Source organism: Falco rusticolus, chromosome 2 (genome assembly GCF_015220075.1).
Source record: "Falco rusticolus isolate bFalRus1 chromosome 2, bFalRus1.pri, whole genome shotgun sequence".
NCBI classification, from domain to species: Eukaryota; Metazoa; Chordata; class Aves; order Falconiformes; family Falconidae; genus Falco; species Falco rusticolus.
Window position 1 is genome coordinate 65,251,940 of NC_051188.1, and position 19,575 is coordinate 65,271,514.

The following is a 19,575-nucleotide window of genomic DNA, read 5'->3' on the forward strand; positions in this document are numbered from 1 at the left end:
TGCTCAAAACCTGGCCTCAAACTGTGAGGTGAGAAGATGCACAAATTAAGCCTAACCACAAACTACATACTCCAGCATATTAAAAATATTCAGTGATTATTCAGACCTCTACATAAATCAAAACTGAAACAAGCCTCTAATTACTTATTCTTGTATAATTCAGTAGTTCATACATACACACACCAACACTTAGCATGTTCTAGTGGTGGTGTCTGAATACTCCCATTCGTCCATCTGAGAATGCAGATGTCTTATAAGCAAAGGAAACACAAACCATCCTTATAAAATGGAAGGTCTTGTATGTGCAGTACTTGCCTGGAGGGTCCTGCTAAGGTAACGGTGGCGTAGGGATCACATTGCCCGTTCACAATGGGCAGCCCTTGGCACTCTAAAACTCTAGAATAGAAGAGAATGCAGACAAACAAATCAATTAAATGGGAAAAAAACAGAGTGAAAATAAAAGTGGTGTATTTTCATCCTGTTCCCTTTCCATAATACTTTACGCTTGGGAATTGAAATGCCACTAAACACAAGCCTTTAATTTATACCTAAACTTGAAAACACATTTTGGTCTTAAATACTAACTTTAACAGGGTCAAAATACTGAGTCAAAAAAGTTACAGAGAACCCTTAACTCAAAGGATTCTTATTACACAAGTACAACAACTTAAGGTTCATGAAATAAGAGTCTGCTTTCAAGATAGGAGCTGTCAGCACTTTAAAATTTAAAAAAATTAAAAAAATATATTTTTTTTTTAAAAAACTCAACAACAACAAAAAAATCCAACCAGGATTTATTTCTATAACAAATGATTAAAAAAATCCACACAGACAGATCCCAGCAGTAGTCAAGTATTTCTCAGAATCACATTCATGAAGGCCTCAGCGCTTCTGACAAAATTTGGCATGGGCTTATTTGTAAAGGTGAGTTAACTACAGACCAGGAGACAGTATGACACAGCCACCTTTCTCCATAAAACTTCTGAATAGCAAAATGGAAGAAATACACTCAGCAGATCTGCACTGAAGTCAAAGACACACTGAAGGCACAAAATAGAACACATTGGGGTTTGCTGCAAGCCATGGTGCAAAATCTGCCAATTCGCCCTTTGTTTCAACATCCCTTTGGAGAAAAAGAAAAAACTCAACACAACCCCAACAAACAGTGAAAAAGTGTTTATGTTTCGTAAGTTAAAACCTGCTGAGGAATTCAGCACCGATTGGAAACAAACACAGACAAGGCAGTTGCCAGGACTCTTCCCTCCTGAGACAAGTTCTGCTTCCATCATGTAAGCCTGTTGGGCTGATGTATTTATACAATCGTAACTGGAAAATTTCAGTGAAACAAGCTCTGAGGCTCTTTGGGCAGGTGAGTAGCACTATACTTGCAGTATGAAGTATCTTGCAAGCTTCTGGGTGCTATGAAATCAGCAAGAACAGTAATATCCATTTTACTGCTTACAGTGACAGCAACTTTGATACAAAAAAAAAAATTAAAAAATTCGATAGAGAAAGAAATCAGTTAACAGACAGTGCTCCACCATTTTATCCACAAAGCAAGTTATTTGGTAACATACGATGTGAAGTTCAAATACAGTTTAACTACAGACTTATTACTTTGCATAAAGGGAGGAAAAAAATGAATATTCTGTACCAGTACCAGAATTGGTTTTGTACCAGGGGAGGTACAATCTAGAGAGGTTCACACAATCCTAGTAGTGCACAAAGATAGAATATCACACACAGGCAGCTGAAGTGATATATCCACAGTTGGATTCTCATACCTATGATCCCACAGAATAAAGGCTAAGTAATTGGCTTAGTACAGACAGTCCCCAATAATGCACTCACTCACAAGCTTCTCATTTGCATAGTCCCTATATGCATGGAAAAGCAATCAGTTTATTAACCCAGATGACAACTCATTGCACATTCACTAACACTAGTGCAGAAGAGATTTATGTTCTGTATTCTGGATACTCAAGTGAAATCAGAGATCGAAAGCATAGAAAAAGCTAGGAAAAGTGTGGATTGCATTGGCACTGTGATGCTTCTATTTCTGGACTTCTATTCTTTCACTACAAGTTTACTTTCCACACAGATTTTAGAATTTAGAAGCCTCCCAGATGCCTAGTTTAGCAGGTATCTGGTATTGCAGGCTGCTACCATGCAAACAGCAAAATTCAAGCCATAAATGCTATCCCAGCACCAGCTGGAAATGCAAGTTGCAAGCTTCAGAAACCCTCAACATCAAGCAACACACTACATACGCAATTTAGTTGTCTGAACACATGCATCTAGTGCCATTTGAGATGATTTAACAGTTTCTTCCCCAGTCCCTTGCTGCTGCCTCAGAAACACAGAAGGTACCCACAGGACATGTGTATTTGACAGCTGAAGGCCTTCTTGGAGGCCTCATAAATAGACTAGATGCCTATTTTCAAGCAGCTAATTCCTATTCCAAATTCACCCAACCTACCTTACAAAGAAGGTGTAGAATATGTTTTTTTGCATGTGTATTAATACAGGTATTCAAAATTGCAAGAAAAATGCTATTTTTTAAAATTTTTACAAGGCAGAGGAGAACGGAACACTTAAAAGGGGAACTTTACATTGTAGCCTTCTGGCAGAGCATCTAGAAGTACAGGAGGAAAAAACTGTAAGTACCAGCAGAAAGATTTTATGAAGAGGCAGGTCCAGCTTGATTTTCTTATAAGTAAAAGACAGACCACTTTCCTTCTATTGGTCTTTCCACTAATATGACCACATTCACAGCAGAAATATTTTGCCACTGAACTACAACATGACTGCTGGTAATTCTTCTAGTATCTTCTAGGATAGCAGATACAGCCTGGACACATTCCTGTCTGAGCAGAACAATTGTACACAAAGTGTCAGTGTCAGATCTCCCACCCCTTCCACTGCCTCCTTAAGGCAGCCTGGAAGTTCCTTAAAATGAAATAACTCAATGGCTTTATAGCAGTCAGCCAATTTTCTGCTGTTGACAAATGGCTTCCAAGCCAGCTCTCATCCATACAGGAAGAACTACGTGAAACTTAAACACAGAGAAAGCATGTTCAGAGGGAGTATGATTCCTGGTTTAATGAAAGCAGTTCTTTCAAGAATATGCAGACAATAGAAACTGATCCCAGGCAGCATGACCTACACTTGAGGGCATGCAGAGTTTATAAATCACTACACAATGAAGTCACAGATGAATCTGAATGATGGAGAGTGTGAAGTTATCCACACAATGAAAAATGCATACCCTAACTATAACATGCAACAATAGGATCTATTCTAATATTGCCACATAGAAGGCTTTTTCACATTCTTTGTGGATAGCCCTCTGTCGTTATCAAATAAACTGTCAGCAAAGTTAAAACGACAAACGGTATCAGTAGCTGGTCACAGAGAACACAACAATGTAAATCAGTGGGCACCTGCATCTTGCACAGGACATGTGGAGAACAGGATGACTCTAGTTGCTTGCGGCTCTCCCTGGCTTGGAAAACAGAAGTTATCCATTCATAAACAGCTTACAAAATCATGAATGGTGTGAAGAACATTTCCTCACAAAGTAAGAATTAAGGACCACATAATGAAATTACCAGACAGAAGGTTTAAAATAAACAAAAGGAAGTACTTATTCCACACAATGCATAACGGAATTGCAAAACAGTGCCACGCGATGTTGCGGAGGTCAAAAGAATACATGGATTCAAAGCAGGACTACAGAAACTCATTATAGGTTTGTAGGCAGCTATTAAAGCTTAACAGCCCAGAAGTCTCCTCCTGCTCAGGAAAGCCCAAACTGCTGATTTAGAAGGGTGTAACACTGGCACAATCATACCGTATTTGAAGTATCCCTCACCAGCAAATATCAGAAACCATACCAGGCTACACTAGATCGGCATTTAGCACAGTAGGGTAGTTTTTATATTCTCTGGGGAAAACAACAAAGACAAACAACAAAACACAAGAAAAAAACAAAATACACTGATGTTCTCAAGCAGTCACAGTGACTTAAGAGTAAGACATTTCTTTGTATGAAGTTAGAATAAGAAAAGCAAAAACAACCTTGAAAGAAACAAAATGTGGGAAAACAGGAAACAGACACCAACATAAAACTGTATCCCAGGCCTATCAGGTAATTTAAAAAGCAGTTATTGTTTAAGGATTCAGAGAAAGCAGGCAGAAGACTGAAGACTTAGGATTTTGAGGAAGGAAGACTGTCTGGAGAGAGGCTTATTCTGGTTTTTGTATCTAACTAAGCATTGTGGCGAGAGACAATAGAATTTAGCAAGGCACAGGTCTGGTCAGCTCGTGTTAGTATACCTTCATTAGCTGCAGGAACGGTAATCCTAGAGCTGCTTTCATTATGGCCATTTTCTTTAGTCATGGGAAAGTTGCTAGGTAAATTAACACTCCTCTCTCAACCTGGTACCAAAATACTGGCTTTAATTGGCAAGCAGGAAAAGAGCTAGAACAAAATGACAGCTACTCAGAGATGTGATAAAATGGAGCCTCAGTTCTGCCACATCGGTATCACATTATTAAGACTGACAGTTCATATCTGGATTAGATGAAAAAATATAGGAAAAGAAATGTATAATAAAGGTATAATCTTGGGGGGGGGGGGGGCAGGAAGCATGCTGGGAAGTGGTGAATAAAGCCAGTAAAAACGAAATGCCTTTGCTATAATCATCCGCGGAATTAATTTAACATACGTGTAATTGGGGGGGGGTAGAGAGAGGAAAAAAAAAGAAGCCCAGGCAATTAAGATCATTCAAGAATTACAAGTCAACCCATCAGGCCCCAGAGGAAAAATGTCTGGTGGCTGCCAGAATCTTTTCTGCTCAACTGGTAGTTGCTGATCATTAGCTGTCTCGAGCCCATCTGGGGCAGGGCGAGCCATCTCTCCCAGCCAGCCTGGCTGGGTTGGGCTAAGGTTAGCGCAGGGTCATATGAGAAAACTCTCAATGCAGCTGCCTCGCTATATTTTGCTTGTGGTTTATAAAATTAACAGGTTTCAAGGAACAAGACATTTCAGTTTTCAATGCGGTTCATGACCAAACCTTCACAAGAGTAAATTAGCTATGGAAAATTCCCAGAGGGTAAAAGAAAACCTCAAACCCAAACACACCGTGAGCATACCTTCTTGCCTTTAAATTACATGACTACAGAAGTTGAGAGGGAGGCAGAGGGAGAAGGTTTTGAAAAAATGAAAATATTTTTCAGCAAAGACTAAGCAGCTTACATCTGACAGCGCAGGCATTCCCTCTGTCTCTGGGTTGCCTACCGAGAGCTGTAGGCTGTAGTCTCTGAGACAGCCCCTACACAATTGTACTCAAAATCAGGCTTAACGCAGGCAAGCAACACCAGGATGGATCCAAGCCTGTGGGCGTTCCACTCCCCTTCCTTGGAATTGCAAAATTATTTACAAATTATAGGCGTTCTGATTAGTTCAGGATGCACATGTCATTGGCATCCTTGTGCACCAGAATGGACAACCAGTGTGAAAACAGGCACAGAGAAAAGAAACCAGAGGGACACAGCTGTTCTTTAAACACGCATCCATATTTACAGCTCTTCCAGACTAAATCACTTCCAGTGTACCTAGTCAGGCTCAGATCTTCTCCCAGTTTCAATCTAGGGTGGGGAACAGCACAATGTTCCCATCCTCTTTTCTCAAATCAGACTTTTCTCACTGTGACTCCTCAATAGAAACTAAATACATCTTTTTTTTCTACACAATCTTGCTTTCTTCCACTGTACATAACCCATGTATTTTAATTGTTTTCACATACATACTGGGTTCCTGGGATCAAGCTTAATGCTTCGCAAGTTTACTGATGTATCTTATTAATCTTCTATTCCCAGCCTCCACTTGTTCCATCTCTTTCATTTATTTTGAGGCTTTGTCCCACCTCATATGCATAGTTTTTGGCCATGCTCGGGTTCTTCTCTGCGTCATTTCAAAGGCAAGAGACTTCCTCCTCCTTGCTTGCTTTAGTGATCTAATTATTACTTGAACACTCAGTACTTTGTGTGGTAAGCCGGAACAGACAGAGAAGTATCAACTTGAAAGCAAACTTTGTGGCTCATTTGTCAGAACTGTCATCAAAACAACGCATTTTTGGCTTATGCTAAGTACTTGTTTGGTAAGGTACATTCCCTAGTGTTGCGTATGTGATTTACTTTCTAAAGTCTCTCTGGATCACTGTTTTTTGGTTTTTCTGTAGGTTTGTGGTTGTTTTGTGGGGTTTTTTTTGATTGACTATAGGGTCACCTTGTAACCTGCTCTTCCAGGGTTAACAGAGCACCTCTGAATAGTCTCCCTTTGTCAATGGGCTTCTCAGGGCACATAAAATAGGCTATTAATCTTTAACATAATAGAGAAGTCCAGTCTTTTGGTCTAACCTGACAGTAAAGAAGTGCCATTTCTCCTTTCCTTGCCACCTTCACTTCTTGAATGTCCTTTTCTTTCAGTGCAGCCTTGCATCACAATCCAAGCTCATTACTCATTCCCAGTGGTTTAAGAGAAACTTTGAGGTAATGCTGCATGATGGACTTCCATGGGTACCTTGGTCAACCTCACATCTGTGCTAGCACATGGTAGCTGCTCTCTAGTGAACTGACTTCTGTCTTCCACTGCAGGCAGGAACTGTTCCCAAGCTTACTCCCCTGGTCTGTATGTGACCAAGACCTTGCTAAACCAGTCATATTCATATGTTTTAGAGGGGCTTTGCCTGGATGTATCTGCATCCACCGCTACTAAGCACATAGGCACTAAGTCAAGCTCAGCAATTCTCCGATTCATAAATTTCTGGAGGCCAGGAGAGTGTTACAACCGTATGACTGATCTCATAATTCTTCATCTCCTACTGGACACACTCAGAGACAGCATCCTGGGTTTTGGTCTGATCAAATGTTACATCTGAACTGCTATTAGTGCACCTTCAGACAAACCTTGTACTTCCTCTTCACTTCCACAATGTAATCTACTAGATCTTCATTCAGAATGTAACATAAACCCGCAACCCACTTTTCGCCAAGAAGCTGACCAAGTGGCCTATTTCTCCTGGAATAAGGCAAAAATGTTCACAGTTTACTCAGTCCTGGTTTTAAATTACACTCTGCCTCCACTGTCAAAAATACTAAAATAATTATGTCCTAATCTCCTCAGAATTTCTTTACCAACCCATACTCTGACTCTGTCTTGCCCCAGTCCCCAGGGAATAAGGAAGCTAGTAATACTGCAAGCATATATTGAGTCAAGCCCTTGTCCTCAGAATGAACAAGTGAAGCCAAAGGATCATGCCCAGTCCCAGTAAGTGAACTCTAGTAAAAGCAGATTTCAAAAGTACCTATTCCTTGACTTTTGGAAGTGATCTACTTGTACCAAAACAAAATTTCCTACTATTCTTCTCACCTGCATGCTTTTTGTACTGGGAGCAGACCAGTTTCCTCTGAGAGCAGTTCTAACACACTGGGAATTGTCCACAGTGACGTGCCCTGGTTCACCTTCATCTTATGTCCCACTCGGACATAAAATATTACAGCAGTGTAGTGTCTGGTGATCGCTGACCACGCCTGGTATAATGAATCAGGGAAAGGAAAGGATGGAACAATGTGCAAGTAGATATAGCCGTACTGAACAAAATAAAATCAATGCTTCATTTATCATCATGATTTTTCAAGCATTTCCCCACTACCTTTTTTCATCTCTCCAGGAAACCTGACACTAGGCCTTATCCAATCCTCAGCCACACTGCTGCTCTCCAATCTATCCTTCCATCTCTTCTACTGCCCCTCCAGGAAAACCACTCTCCTTTAGGAACTCCAGCAGTACCCTAACCTCTTTGCACGATATGCTACTCCTTTTGGGTTTGGGGTTTTTGGGTGGTTTTTTGGTGTTGGTGGTGGTTTTTTTGTGAGCAGGCATGTTCTGGCTTACAAAAAGAAAACCCTTGCCACCCCCTTAACCTCTGAAAGGCTTAATACTTAACTGGAGTTACTTCTCCCCCCCTTCACATGACATTTCCCTTTACCACAAAGATCCATGGCACTGACCGAAATCCTGCCTCATTCAAACAAATGTCACAACTTCACCTGGGACCAGCATTTCATGCAATGTGTATCCCCTTAAAATAAAGGCTGTACAGTATTTGGTGCTGAAACATTTATATACAAGGTACATTACATGCTCAAAACCACCCCCATTCTGGCTTCTGAAATCTGGATAGAGCTTATGCAGATCAGACAAACAGGCTGTGCAGGCAACTATTCTGATTTTTCTCTTTAAAGTACCCTCCAAAGCCTCCACACCAAAAGCGCAACAGAAACCTTGAAACTCTTGAGATTACAGCTGCAACCTCACGTAAGTACTGCCTTTTCTTGCTCACTCCCAGTTAAGTTCAGAATACTTGCACTCCAGCAAAATATTTAAATATGTTCTTAAACTCACACTACCCTGAACATAGGTTCCTTCCTGAGCTGACCTACATCAGTTCTTGCAGCCTCACGCAGCACCCAGATTAGCTTTTGGTCTTAACTGGAAAGCTCTGTATGTGCAACATTGCTGTCACGCACACAATTCTTAACACAAGGCTGTTAATGGTGATTTCCTTCAGACAGAGCAGAGGAAGAGGAATTGAATGTTCATGTTTGAGTTTGAGCAACAATTTCTTTCCCAGATATTTACTGAAGGTATTTTATAGCAAAACAGGAACAACTATTCATACAAAGCCAACCACTAATTAGTTGTAGAAAACAAACAAACGCTAATGACCACAGCCCCTGCTTCTCCAATCTAAATCAAATAATATTAGAGGTATAACAGTAAAACTACAGACAATGCAAAAAGTGTTTCATTAAATGTAAGGAAGAAACACTGTCAATACATACACATCCCTGAAACCACTATCGCTTCAAATAAACTGCAAAATTTTCTCATGTCAGTATACATCTAAACATTTCTTACTTAAGTATCACATGGACTTTTTTCTGCTATTAATACAAAAGCTGTCCTCCATGCTACAGTTCAAAACATCCAATTTGCTTCTCAATATCAGCTCTAGAAAGACTTTTTAAAACACACATTTACAGTGTACCATCTGTATTACGTACTAAATAAAGAGAACAGACTAAAAAGTGGGTGTCAGCCATCCTGTTCTCAAAGGACAAGGAATTAATCCATTAGCAGTTAAGCCAGTTTACGAGTCAATTACAGAAGAGTTGCAAGCTTCCTAAAAGCCACTTCAGAAAGTTTTTAGTTAGGTTAATATAAAAAATAGTTAAAATATCTTCTGTGACAGTGCCCTGAGGCCTTGAATAATGACACAAGCTTGCTAAATTTTGAACTGCACTGATTTAATGACTATTACTGGCACTGACATCATCATTTCTTCCTGCCTTGGTCTCAAGCTTGCAACCCCAGTTATTAACAGGGAGCGATAACTGAATGACGGGAGAGTAAAGAGAAAGGGTAAGTAAGGGGATGGAGTTATTTCTAGCGCACTGATTTTCAGAGAAGGCAGAAGACACAAATACAAATTGCAGAAAAGCAAGAAGCATGTAAAAATTGCAAGGGAGTAGCAACACAAAAGAAGAGGTACAGTCAGGAAAGGGTATGTTTGCTTAGTGGGAGTACTATACTGGCTTTTGTAGGGAAAGTGAAGAAACTTGAATTTGATGTTGTATGGCAGGAAGCCAAGGAATGGGTCAACAACATACCAAGGCAGCTGCAGAAGCATTCCTGTTAAAGCAGTGTGGTGAGGCATGCAAGAGGAGTGAAGCACAAAATGACAACAATTACAATATGCAGCAAACAATTAGAGCCTAGACAGCAGCTTTAGCTGAGCTGACTGTGGCCTACAGCAATATTAAATGGAAGCAGTGAGATACCGTCTGCACAGGCAGATAAGGAAAGAAAAGAAGACCAAAGACCAAAAGGCAGCAGCATGGGAGTCAGACACAGAAAGGCTGTTACGGCAGGACGCCAGCCTGTGACACAAATATCACCCATGTTCTTTTATTTTGCTTGGAAACACAGGTCAGTCTCCAGAAGACGCACAGTGTGCTTTATGGGATATACAGGGCTTATGGAAAACAAAATGCAACAATCTCCGACTTGAGGCCTGTCCAAGTTTAACCCGCTCCCAGGACAGAGCTGCCTGCACACAATACAATCCCTCCTCTTCAGGCAGTGCCTGCACATCACTGTATACATGCATGAGCACATAAGCAAACAAAATAGGCTGCATGAGCACGTCCTGACTTCTCCCCTCTGCCAGCCAGAGAGGGCCACAAGCATCTACAACTGTCAGTAGATTGATAGCCATATGACAAGAAGGATGACAGCATGAGGAAGCTAGTTTTGGAATGTCTGAAATTCATCCCAAAGACTGAGCGTGATACTTGGCATGGCAAAAGTTACCACAAAATCACCCAAAGGAAAAGCTTTTGAGCCTACTGGCAGGGAACTGATTATGAAGTAAGTACAAGGTAAGAGAGGAAGAGACTAAAAGCAGAAGTTTTAAAGAACTTATTACAGAGAGGAGGAAATAAGGCACCCTGGAGGGGAGTGGGGTGTGGGTATTCAACTATAAGAAATAAAACAGCAAAACAGAAGCAGCATGTCTTACCTAGGGGTTTCCTACGTACCTGGTGAGTAAGAGTTTCCTCCCAAGTGCTGAGTATAGCCAAGGCAAACAACTATCCCAGGCTGGCCATAGATTGCAATATTTTAAATAAAAAATCGGACATGCTGGTAAGCGACCTGAACAGACAGACATCTGTAACAACTGGGAGAACATGAAGTACAGCAGATTGGAGGAAAGCATCTAAACCTCATGCTACAACATACTTGAACCACAGGGCACAATAAACCAGAACTCTTGGGCCAAGGGAATGCATCAGCAGAGAGTCTGGATCAAATCTCAACAACTTCTGGGTGATGGGGGCGCACACAGGAAGGGAAGGCAAGGGAATGACATGGTTTAGTAAGAGCTTTGGCACCACAGAATGAAAACTCAGCCAGCTTCTTCTCACCCCTACCCAGTCTAAGTATAATGATTTCTCTACTAAATAAATCCTTGAAGACTCTTTCACATAGATTCTCACATCATATATTCAATTAGATACATTATAGTAGCAAATTTACCTTTCTAAATGAAAAAAAACCACCAAACAAAAATAAACCACCAAAAAATAGGTCATATTTTAAAAAGAAGTAATTATATATATATATAAAACGACCAAAAGTGCCTTCAACCACTACATGGAGGCTACAACCTTGTGCATTGGGCATGCCTTGGCACACCTGAGGTAGGTGGAACTTCTAATGCTTTAAAAACACAACTTGAAACAACTCGGAACAACTTTTGGTTTATGTGAATAATCAGATGATCTGGGATCTTGATTAACAAAACATTATTAAAGGGCAGTGATCTTTCCTACACATGTGGTACTTTCATTAAGGAAAACAAATTAAGCTGATTCATCACCCCTACTGAAACCTGATGGCAGTTAAGTTGACAACTGAGTCCCAAAGTAACACTGATGCACTGATTTCATTTTGATAAGAGAACTGGGCTACGGTTGCAAAAATTGTGTCACAGTTAACATAAAAATGCCCTCCAACTAGAATTCAAGAAGTAATATTCCTAACTTGATGCTGTCTAGATTTACATAACTAAAAAGATGTTAACATATTTCACTGTGGTTACAGATAATGCAGTAGCCAAGCAGGGGAAGTTAAAAAAGAATTACAAAAAATCCCATAGTATGATACTATGTCATACATAGTATGGCATTTAACAGCAAAATCAAGGCATAGCCTCATAAACTATTTTTTATTAAAAAACTAAGTACACAAATGTTCAATCCAAATCAGCATTCAGATACACCAACCTTGTGAAAGGCAGGAAGCAGAACTGTGGAGTCTTCTTTAGTTAACCAAACAGCAACATACAGATCAGGCTTGTTAAGTTTCATCTTCCCAAATTTTTTACACTGAGACAGAGCAAGCTACTCATTTCAAGAAGCACAAACATAGGCATCAAAAAGCATATTTTGTAATACACTTTTCCATGAAATTAACTGAAAAATCCTCCCCAATGTCTCTGACTTGGCAAGAGGAGATACCAAACAGGATTCATAAACCATTAATTCAAAAAACAGCTGCCACAGGATGGTGACTTGCCCACTTTGAATCATTCCTCTGGCCCTACAAGGCCACTTACCTCATTGTGACACTTGATTATGCTAAAATTACTGAAGTGCGGACTGAAACATCTCACATGTAAGTCGATACCTGTTCAGCTTTTCAGAGCTAGTGTAACACTTTCATCCATCAATTGCTCTCCTTTCTTCTTATCAGTACTGGGCATACTCTTATGACTATTGGTGCCCTTGGCTCCTGCTGTAGTCTTTCCCTTAGAAGTTCCAGCAGAGAAAGAGACCATCTCTCTTGGAGACATGCTACAGTGTTCCATGCCTAGAGAGGATCGCACTGAGAATGTAACACAGAAATTGCAGGAAGGATGTTTTGGGGCCATACTGTGGGAACACCAAAAAAAGTGGGTCCTGCAGACAAAACCTTCCATTAGCTGTGAAACCTTCTTAACAAAGCATCATCCTCTGCCACAGCACAACTGTGAAGCACCAGATTCCTAAGACTCTCCACAATTTTTAAGACCTTAGGAAAATAGCCAGCTGGAATGAACCTGCTTGATGCTTTCTCCTCTAAAAACATACCGACATAATGTCTTATAGGCAGTGTTTCAGAAAAAAAACCCACAACAAAACATTACATGATTTAGGCTTTTCTGAGTGATGGTCTACTACTGAGTCATCACAGAGCAATACCCAGAAGGTGCCTGGACAGGAAGGCACAGACTTTTAATGGAAGACAAAATACCTTAACCAGCTGCATGGGATAAAGCACCGGGTGAGATTTCCTGCACAATAACAACACATCAGAATGGTAAACCTAGTACCCTACCAGGAGCAAAGCATTACACATATTGTGAACAGTTTCTGCTGGCACACTGTCCCATCTTACTTTCCACCCTGAAAGGTCAGTCATGTCCTAGGTTCAGCTAAAACCTATCAAACCCATCTAAAGGTGGCTCTGCTTTAGAAAGTGGTGGTTAAGCACTAAGATACCTGGTGATGAAAAACAATGCAAAGTAAGCACTCTTTAAAAAAAGTTTTTAGTGTCTTGTCACTTTAGATCTTCTTAGAGAAAAACAAGATGCAAATCAGGGCATGGTCAGGTAGGCATTCTGGTATAACCAGACGTAATTAGTAGCCCACACCAGCTTTGTAATTCCAGTTATTGCACAAACAGTTTATACTTGCATTAAGTTTCTCCTTTTATTTTGGGACCAAAAGGGATCATTGGGATGACAGTCTGGCCTCTTTCAAGACAGTAATGAAAGCTCTCACCTAGTCAAGTTGTGCAACGAGTTCATGATGTCTACTGCACCGCCAGAGCACCTTCTTGAAAGAAATCAAGGCTTAACTCAAAGGATTCACAATGATCAAAACATCTTTACAGTGTTCTACAGAAAGCTGTTCACTGATTAATGATCGTGACTCCAATTAAAAAACCAACCAAACAAAAAACCCCCGTGTTACTACTTGTTTCCCACTAGATTAGTCTTTACCTTCTAACCATTGAGTATCACTGTAGTAAGAATAAGTAACCATACAATCAGAAGGACTCTTTGAATACCGTGCATAGTGTGGTTTCATCACTTTTAAGTTTTTCTTGCACAAATGAAACACTTGCTTACTGTCAGACACACTTACTAGCTCTTCAATTCTTCCTGTAGCTCTTCTATGACCCCTTTTGAGTTTAACAGCATCCTTTTTAGCCTGGTGTCCTAAAGATACAGGCTTATAGAAAATGCTTTCTGTCTACATCTGGCCATCTATCTCCCACTGAACATTTTTTTGAATCAGTTGGTGATTTCCACAAAATTTTAAAAAGTGGTAGAGATCTCGAAAGATAATCCAGTTCCACGAATTTTGTTAAATCCAATGGCTGTGTAGAGAAGAAAGCACCACTGGATGCCCCCATGAAGGAAAGGGCAGTTCAGCAATTCTCTGTAGCCTTTGACTCTGCAGTACATGAACAGCAAGTCAGCTGTTGCACTGTGCCACCTCTTACCAACATGACATTTAAGGTGGCGGGGCGGGAAACGGGACAATTCGGCAATGACTGCCAAACAACTAAAAGGGTAACACCATGTGCAGCCACAGTACATCTGCAGCTGTACACAATCTAGCTGAATTCTTGCTTCTGTTTGAAGCCTGTATGAAATTATTACAAAACCATCAGCTTGGAAGCAAGTCAACTGTAAAATGAATTAAAATTAATTGCAGACACTACTGCTTCCAAAAGCACAGCCTCCTTGCCAATTTCTGTGCTTGTTAGAATGATATCTTGCATTTTCTTTCAAAATATTTCCCTCTTCTCTTTGTATTTGACAGAACAAAATGATTAATGGAGGAACTAGCAAACTACCTTGTACAGCAGAAAGGAAAACAGTGGGACAGTGAAAATGACTGATCTCAAAGTGTTATTAAATTAAAAATGTATATTAAAAGACTTTAAATCTTTCCCACTCACAAGTGCTTTGTATGTTACAATACATAACACAGATGAAATATTTCACAATCAACTCTTACTGCCAGAAAATGGCATCGAAGTCAAAGGTTTTACACCAAGAAGGTAGGGTATGGTGTACAGTAGACATCAAGTGATTTTAGCACTGCGGACTCTGGGAAGAACTCAGTCATAGTACATAACCAGTTGCACTCACAGTACGATAATATACCCAGAAACATGAACATGATTTCTAGCTCATCTGGATGGAGCAGGGAAAGAGATACTTTCTCATTATTGCCACATTGCACCGTCAGACTTCTTGCATTAACTTCCTCTCAACAAATAGTTCTGTGAACAATGGAGTTAGTGAAGGGTGTTTCTTATGCCTTGCGTACCACATCTTCACTCTCATACTTGTAAAAAAGCCCCCACTTAACACCTGGGGCCTCACGCCTTCCTCTTTACCCACCAGCTTCCCCTATTCCTATCATTCCCTCATGTCCCCTGTTCTACTACCTAGGTATCACCTTGGCAATTGTTGCTCTTGGAGCAATAGATAAAAATCTTGCAGAGAAAAGTGTCATTTATTAAGCTGTGTCCCATCACATTGCTCCTTTAGAAGCTTCACCTACATTGGTTTTGGATAGTGCCTGCCACAGAAGCTGCAGGAATTCCAGCAGTCATTCAGAATGAAACAGTATATATATTTATCTTTGTATTATGCTAAATACCATGTACTTCAAAGAGCCTTTTGATACAGGTCATGTTGCAAGACAGCTAACTAATTTTTCCTAGGGCCCTACCTCAAACATAATGGAACTGCTCCAGCTGATCACCATTGAAGGACATCAGTGAAGTAAAACCTGCAGACATTTGGGGTACTGTCAGCATATCCAAGGTGCTAACAATTCAGAGTTCTCAAAATCCATGCATCTCTTACAAATAGGGATACTACAGGAATGCTCTCTAATGCCCCCAAACCACCCTAACATGGTAACCTCAAGCACATTTAGAAGTTAAAAGTCATTTATCAAAAGGATCTATGCTTGAATAACTTGCCTCCATTTATAATCCCAGGCTATGTTTGCTCTGTGTAAAACAGGAAGTACCCTCACATTATTTAAACAACTTACTGTTGAAACAGACTGGCTCAGAACAGTTACAGTCCAGTCTTGAGTTACAAATTCAGTTTTTATATATATACCAGAAGGTTGTGTGACGACAATTCAATCTCAAAATGGTGAGCACTTGAAAACATGTTCTGCTGGAAGTCAACCGTCAAAGGGTCTAATTGAAGAAGTTGCTCTTGATTAGGGTTACCGACAAGAAGATTCTTGTTGGTGATTTGAGTAAACAAAGAATTTCACAAACAGAGAAGAAATGAAGAAACACTGACTACAAAACCAAACAAGGGTGAAACTGAAACTTCATTTAGTGGGAAATCTGACAGCAGGAGGAGAGAATATTTATAGAAATGGGGAGGTTTGATGGAGAGTGAGCAATTTAAACTTTATTTAGGCTGAAAAACAGTAAACAGAAGTTTTGGTGGGAATGGAGAAGCAAAGGAGAGAGAACCATGTAGATGGCAGGCAGTGTTACCTCAATGCAACCAGAGCTGGAGGAAGGAAAAAAACCTGATGCACTATGCTAAAGCCTTGGACAGATACACATATCCATCCCTTCTCTCTTCCCCTCCCTACTCCTCAAAACCTGCAATATTGCAGCATTACATGATAAAAATATCAGATACTATGTGATTTAATCTCTGAGCAATCTTCCCCCCACCAGCTTGTTATGAAACACATACAAGATTAAAAGCACAACCAAGATGCAATCCTGTAGGAAAACGCACAGCTTGATGCAGGGTATGTTCTCCAGAGAAAGGAGGTTGTGACATATTTTAATGGACGTATGAGTTTATTGAAAATGAAGCCTTGAAACCACTTTTATGCCCTCATTAGCATTCCTTACCAGAGGCAAACAAAAGTCAAATTTTTTCAAAATACTGTGAGGTGATGTGATTGATGTATATGTTAAACTGGCCTGCTTGTAGTCAGCAATACCAATTTTTTTTCCCCTGATTCAGCTTGTATTTCAGACAGGAAAATAAGCTTCATTTGACCCTGAAGCGAGTTCAAAGCTGGCTGTATGCTGTGTGTCTCTGCAACAGAGCAGAAACTTCTCTAATACAACACATAAATGTATGTTCTCTAAACCTGGAAACAGCAAATCCAAGAGGCAGAGTGGCTCAGGGACCCATTTTCAATGCAGGCAAAGAGCACTGAGAGCTGTAACACCACAGGAAGCACACCCGCTGCCAGTTTTGGCCTCAGGCTACTTCCAAATTCAACAGGAGCTGCAGCCTCGCACCAGGCCAACATATCATAAGGAGCCCAAGACTGAGTGCTGCTGTCTCACATAGTAACAACATAGCATCATCAGATGCACACTGCCTCCATGAGGGAGTACCTCCTGGTTCCTGCTGACTTTTTTGCAGAACACCACCTCTAATTTCCAAGAGGAAAATGCAGTATAGCACACCACACTCAAGAGAGAAGTAAACCCTGCTCTGCACTACCGACAAGTAACCACAGTCCACCCAATACCACCTATTAAAGAAAACTAGAATACTGTAAGCAATTAAAGAAAGACCATCAAGCTAATGGGTCCCAGTGTTTTCTGCATTAAAATGGAATTCAGAAAAAAATACATCACAAAACAGCACAGAAAAGCATCACCTAAAACTTTGCTGGCTACCCCTCCTGCACTCCCACTTCCCACTTGTATCAGCATCAGAGACAGAGTCATGGCAGAAAACTGGCAAAATCTGGTCTTCAGCATCATAGATACAATATAGCCACACATTTCCAAGTTATCTTTTTAATCCAACCCTTTAGACAGTTCCTTTATCTGTTCCTGGGATCTGATGAAGATAGCTATCTGCAGAAAAGTAAACTAGCTGCAATGTAAACAAGAAAAACAGGAAACAAGCTAATTAGTAAAAGAAAATCTTCAGATGACTCAAAGATGATGCCTGTACGTTTTAGTTTTACACAAAAGCATTTAAATATATTCCACGATTGAAGAATCAGCTGCACCCCTGTAGTTTTTCAAAGTGTCTCCAAATGCAATCACAGGCGACCACCAAACCTTCATCAGACAAGATGGGATCATGTTTTCCTCCTGCTCATATATTAGGATGCAGCCTGCTGATCCACAAGCAGGAATGGCCATTACCTCAGCCCTTCCGACTAGACGTGATACAGCTGGCTTTGCCCTTCATGACCTGTGGCCAGAAAGATGCAAGAGGCTGACCCTCTATATTTTTCAAAATGGAGCATCATTTACCTTCTTAGAAATATCACGTTGTGTAAGAGAATTTTAAACTTACATAAAGTCTGACTGATTTAGGCCAATGGTTGCCAACCTGCGAGCAATGTGCTGCCCACGCCACTTTCCAGCAAAGTTCACGGACAAGGGAATTCAAATCTATAATACGAGCAATGAGAGAGAAGGTCAGATACTGCCCACTGCATGCTCTGTGCTCCATTCACATGGCACAGAAGTCTGGGGAACCGTCACCAAGTCCCAGCACTCCCACCCCTACGAAGTGACCTTCTGCTTTACCCACACTTAACAAATGACACCTTCCACCTTACTCCCTCTTCAGAATGGCTTTTAAAGCTCTTCTGTGCCCACAGGTCAGTCACTGTTCTTCTAGTGACCCCTGAAGTGTTTATCTTAGGGATGTCATATCTACTTATTGTTTCCTTTCCTGCTTGCTCTTGTGAACAGCCCATTTAACTTTGTTCCACATGGTCAGAATACATCTTGCAGAGCTCTCATGACAGACGATATTTAAGTTTAATTCATAAACTAATGCAGAGCAGGCACACCTCCCACACCAGAGCTACAAATGCTTCGTTTATCAAATAAAATTTTAGCATTACTAATGTATTTGTAGACTAATGAATTGCTTACAGGGAACCTGTGTTGCTACATATGAAAGACAGCAGTGGCCACTAAAGCACATACATTACTATTTAGCTGGGGGGTGGAGGGGTGGTGGTGGTGAAGAATAAAAGGGCCAGGGGGAAGGGGGAGCTCTCCAAAGCAGATGTTTCCAAGCTTTTTTAAACCTAAGAGGCAAGACATAAGACAACACTTGAAGAGGCAGCTGGGGACACTGAATAAATACAGACGTTTAAATGTGACTAATTACATACACATACTGGAATTCTCGAAGGAAAACCAGGGAGCCAGGCTCCCAGCTCACACTAACTTTCAACAGGAGTTCACTGGTCTGTTCCTTCAGGCATGCTGGAAGTCAGATGTCATCTTGCTAAATACAGAACACTGCTTCTAAATGTTGCCTCTGGTAGCTTAACTGTGGTGAAGCCTACAGATTTCTCCAAAGCTATCTGCAGGAGCCCTCCTCTTCATTGAATAAATACAAATGCATGTATCTACTGATCCGAGCTTACGTTGCTCTGCAAGATGAGACACAGACCAGCCCAGAGTCCTTAAAGCCTCTGGGGAACCACCTTTCTGTGCTAAACACAAATGTGCTGCACAGCATCTGCTCTAAGGATGGTGAGGAAAGGTTTACAAAAGGTCTAGGGGTCGTTTCTGAGTACTTCTGTTGTGAAGCAGGAAGGATATCTGCATATGGAAAGTGGTGGCTCAGAAAAAAATTTAGGGACAAGCATGTGCCATTGTTTTTCAGATATAATCACAGAATACAGGTACACACTCGCCATTCATGACTCAGTTCAAACACTTCAACCTGGCACAGCTTCAGAAAGAGTATCTTTCCCTTGTCACTGCTGCTCATTTTCCTTCCTCTGCATTACAGAGAAAGAGTAGTGCAGTTTCTAGGATGCACAGGATTAAGGCCTGGTTCAGCTTGAAAAACATGAGGGGAAAAAAATAAAAATACACCACTGCTCAAG

The 19,575-nt window shown here is 40.7% G+C and overlaps 1 protein-coding gene across 4 annotated transcripts in view; it reads right to left on the reverse strand.

The window, feature by feature from the left end:
• The window catches only part of RASA3 (RAS p21 protein activator 3), a 134,717-nt gene that overhangs the window by 34,325 nt on the left and 80,817 nt on the right, over positions 1-19,575 (reverse strand). For all 4 annotated transcript variants that reach the window (XR_005102601.1, XR_005102602.1, XM_037377159.1 and 1 more), the window contains exon 6: positions 316-396. Coding sequence is in view for 2 of the 4 variants with exons in the window: in XM_037377159.1 (XP_037233056.1) it covers positions 316-396 (81 nt within the window). In the remaining 2 variants the exon portion in view is untranslated. The remainder of the gene's footprint in view (positions 1-315; positions 397-19,575) is intronic.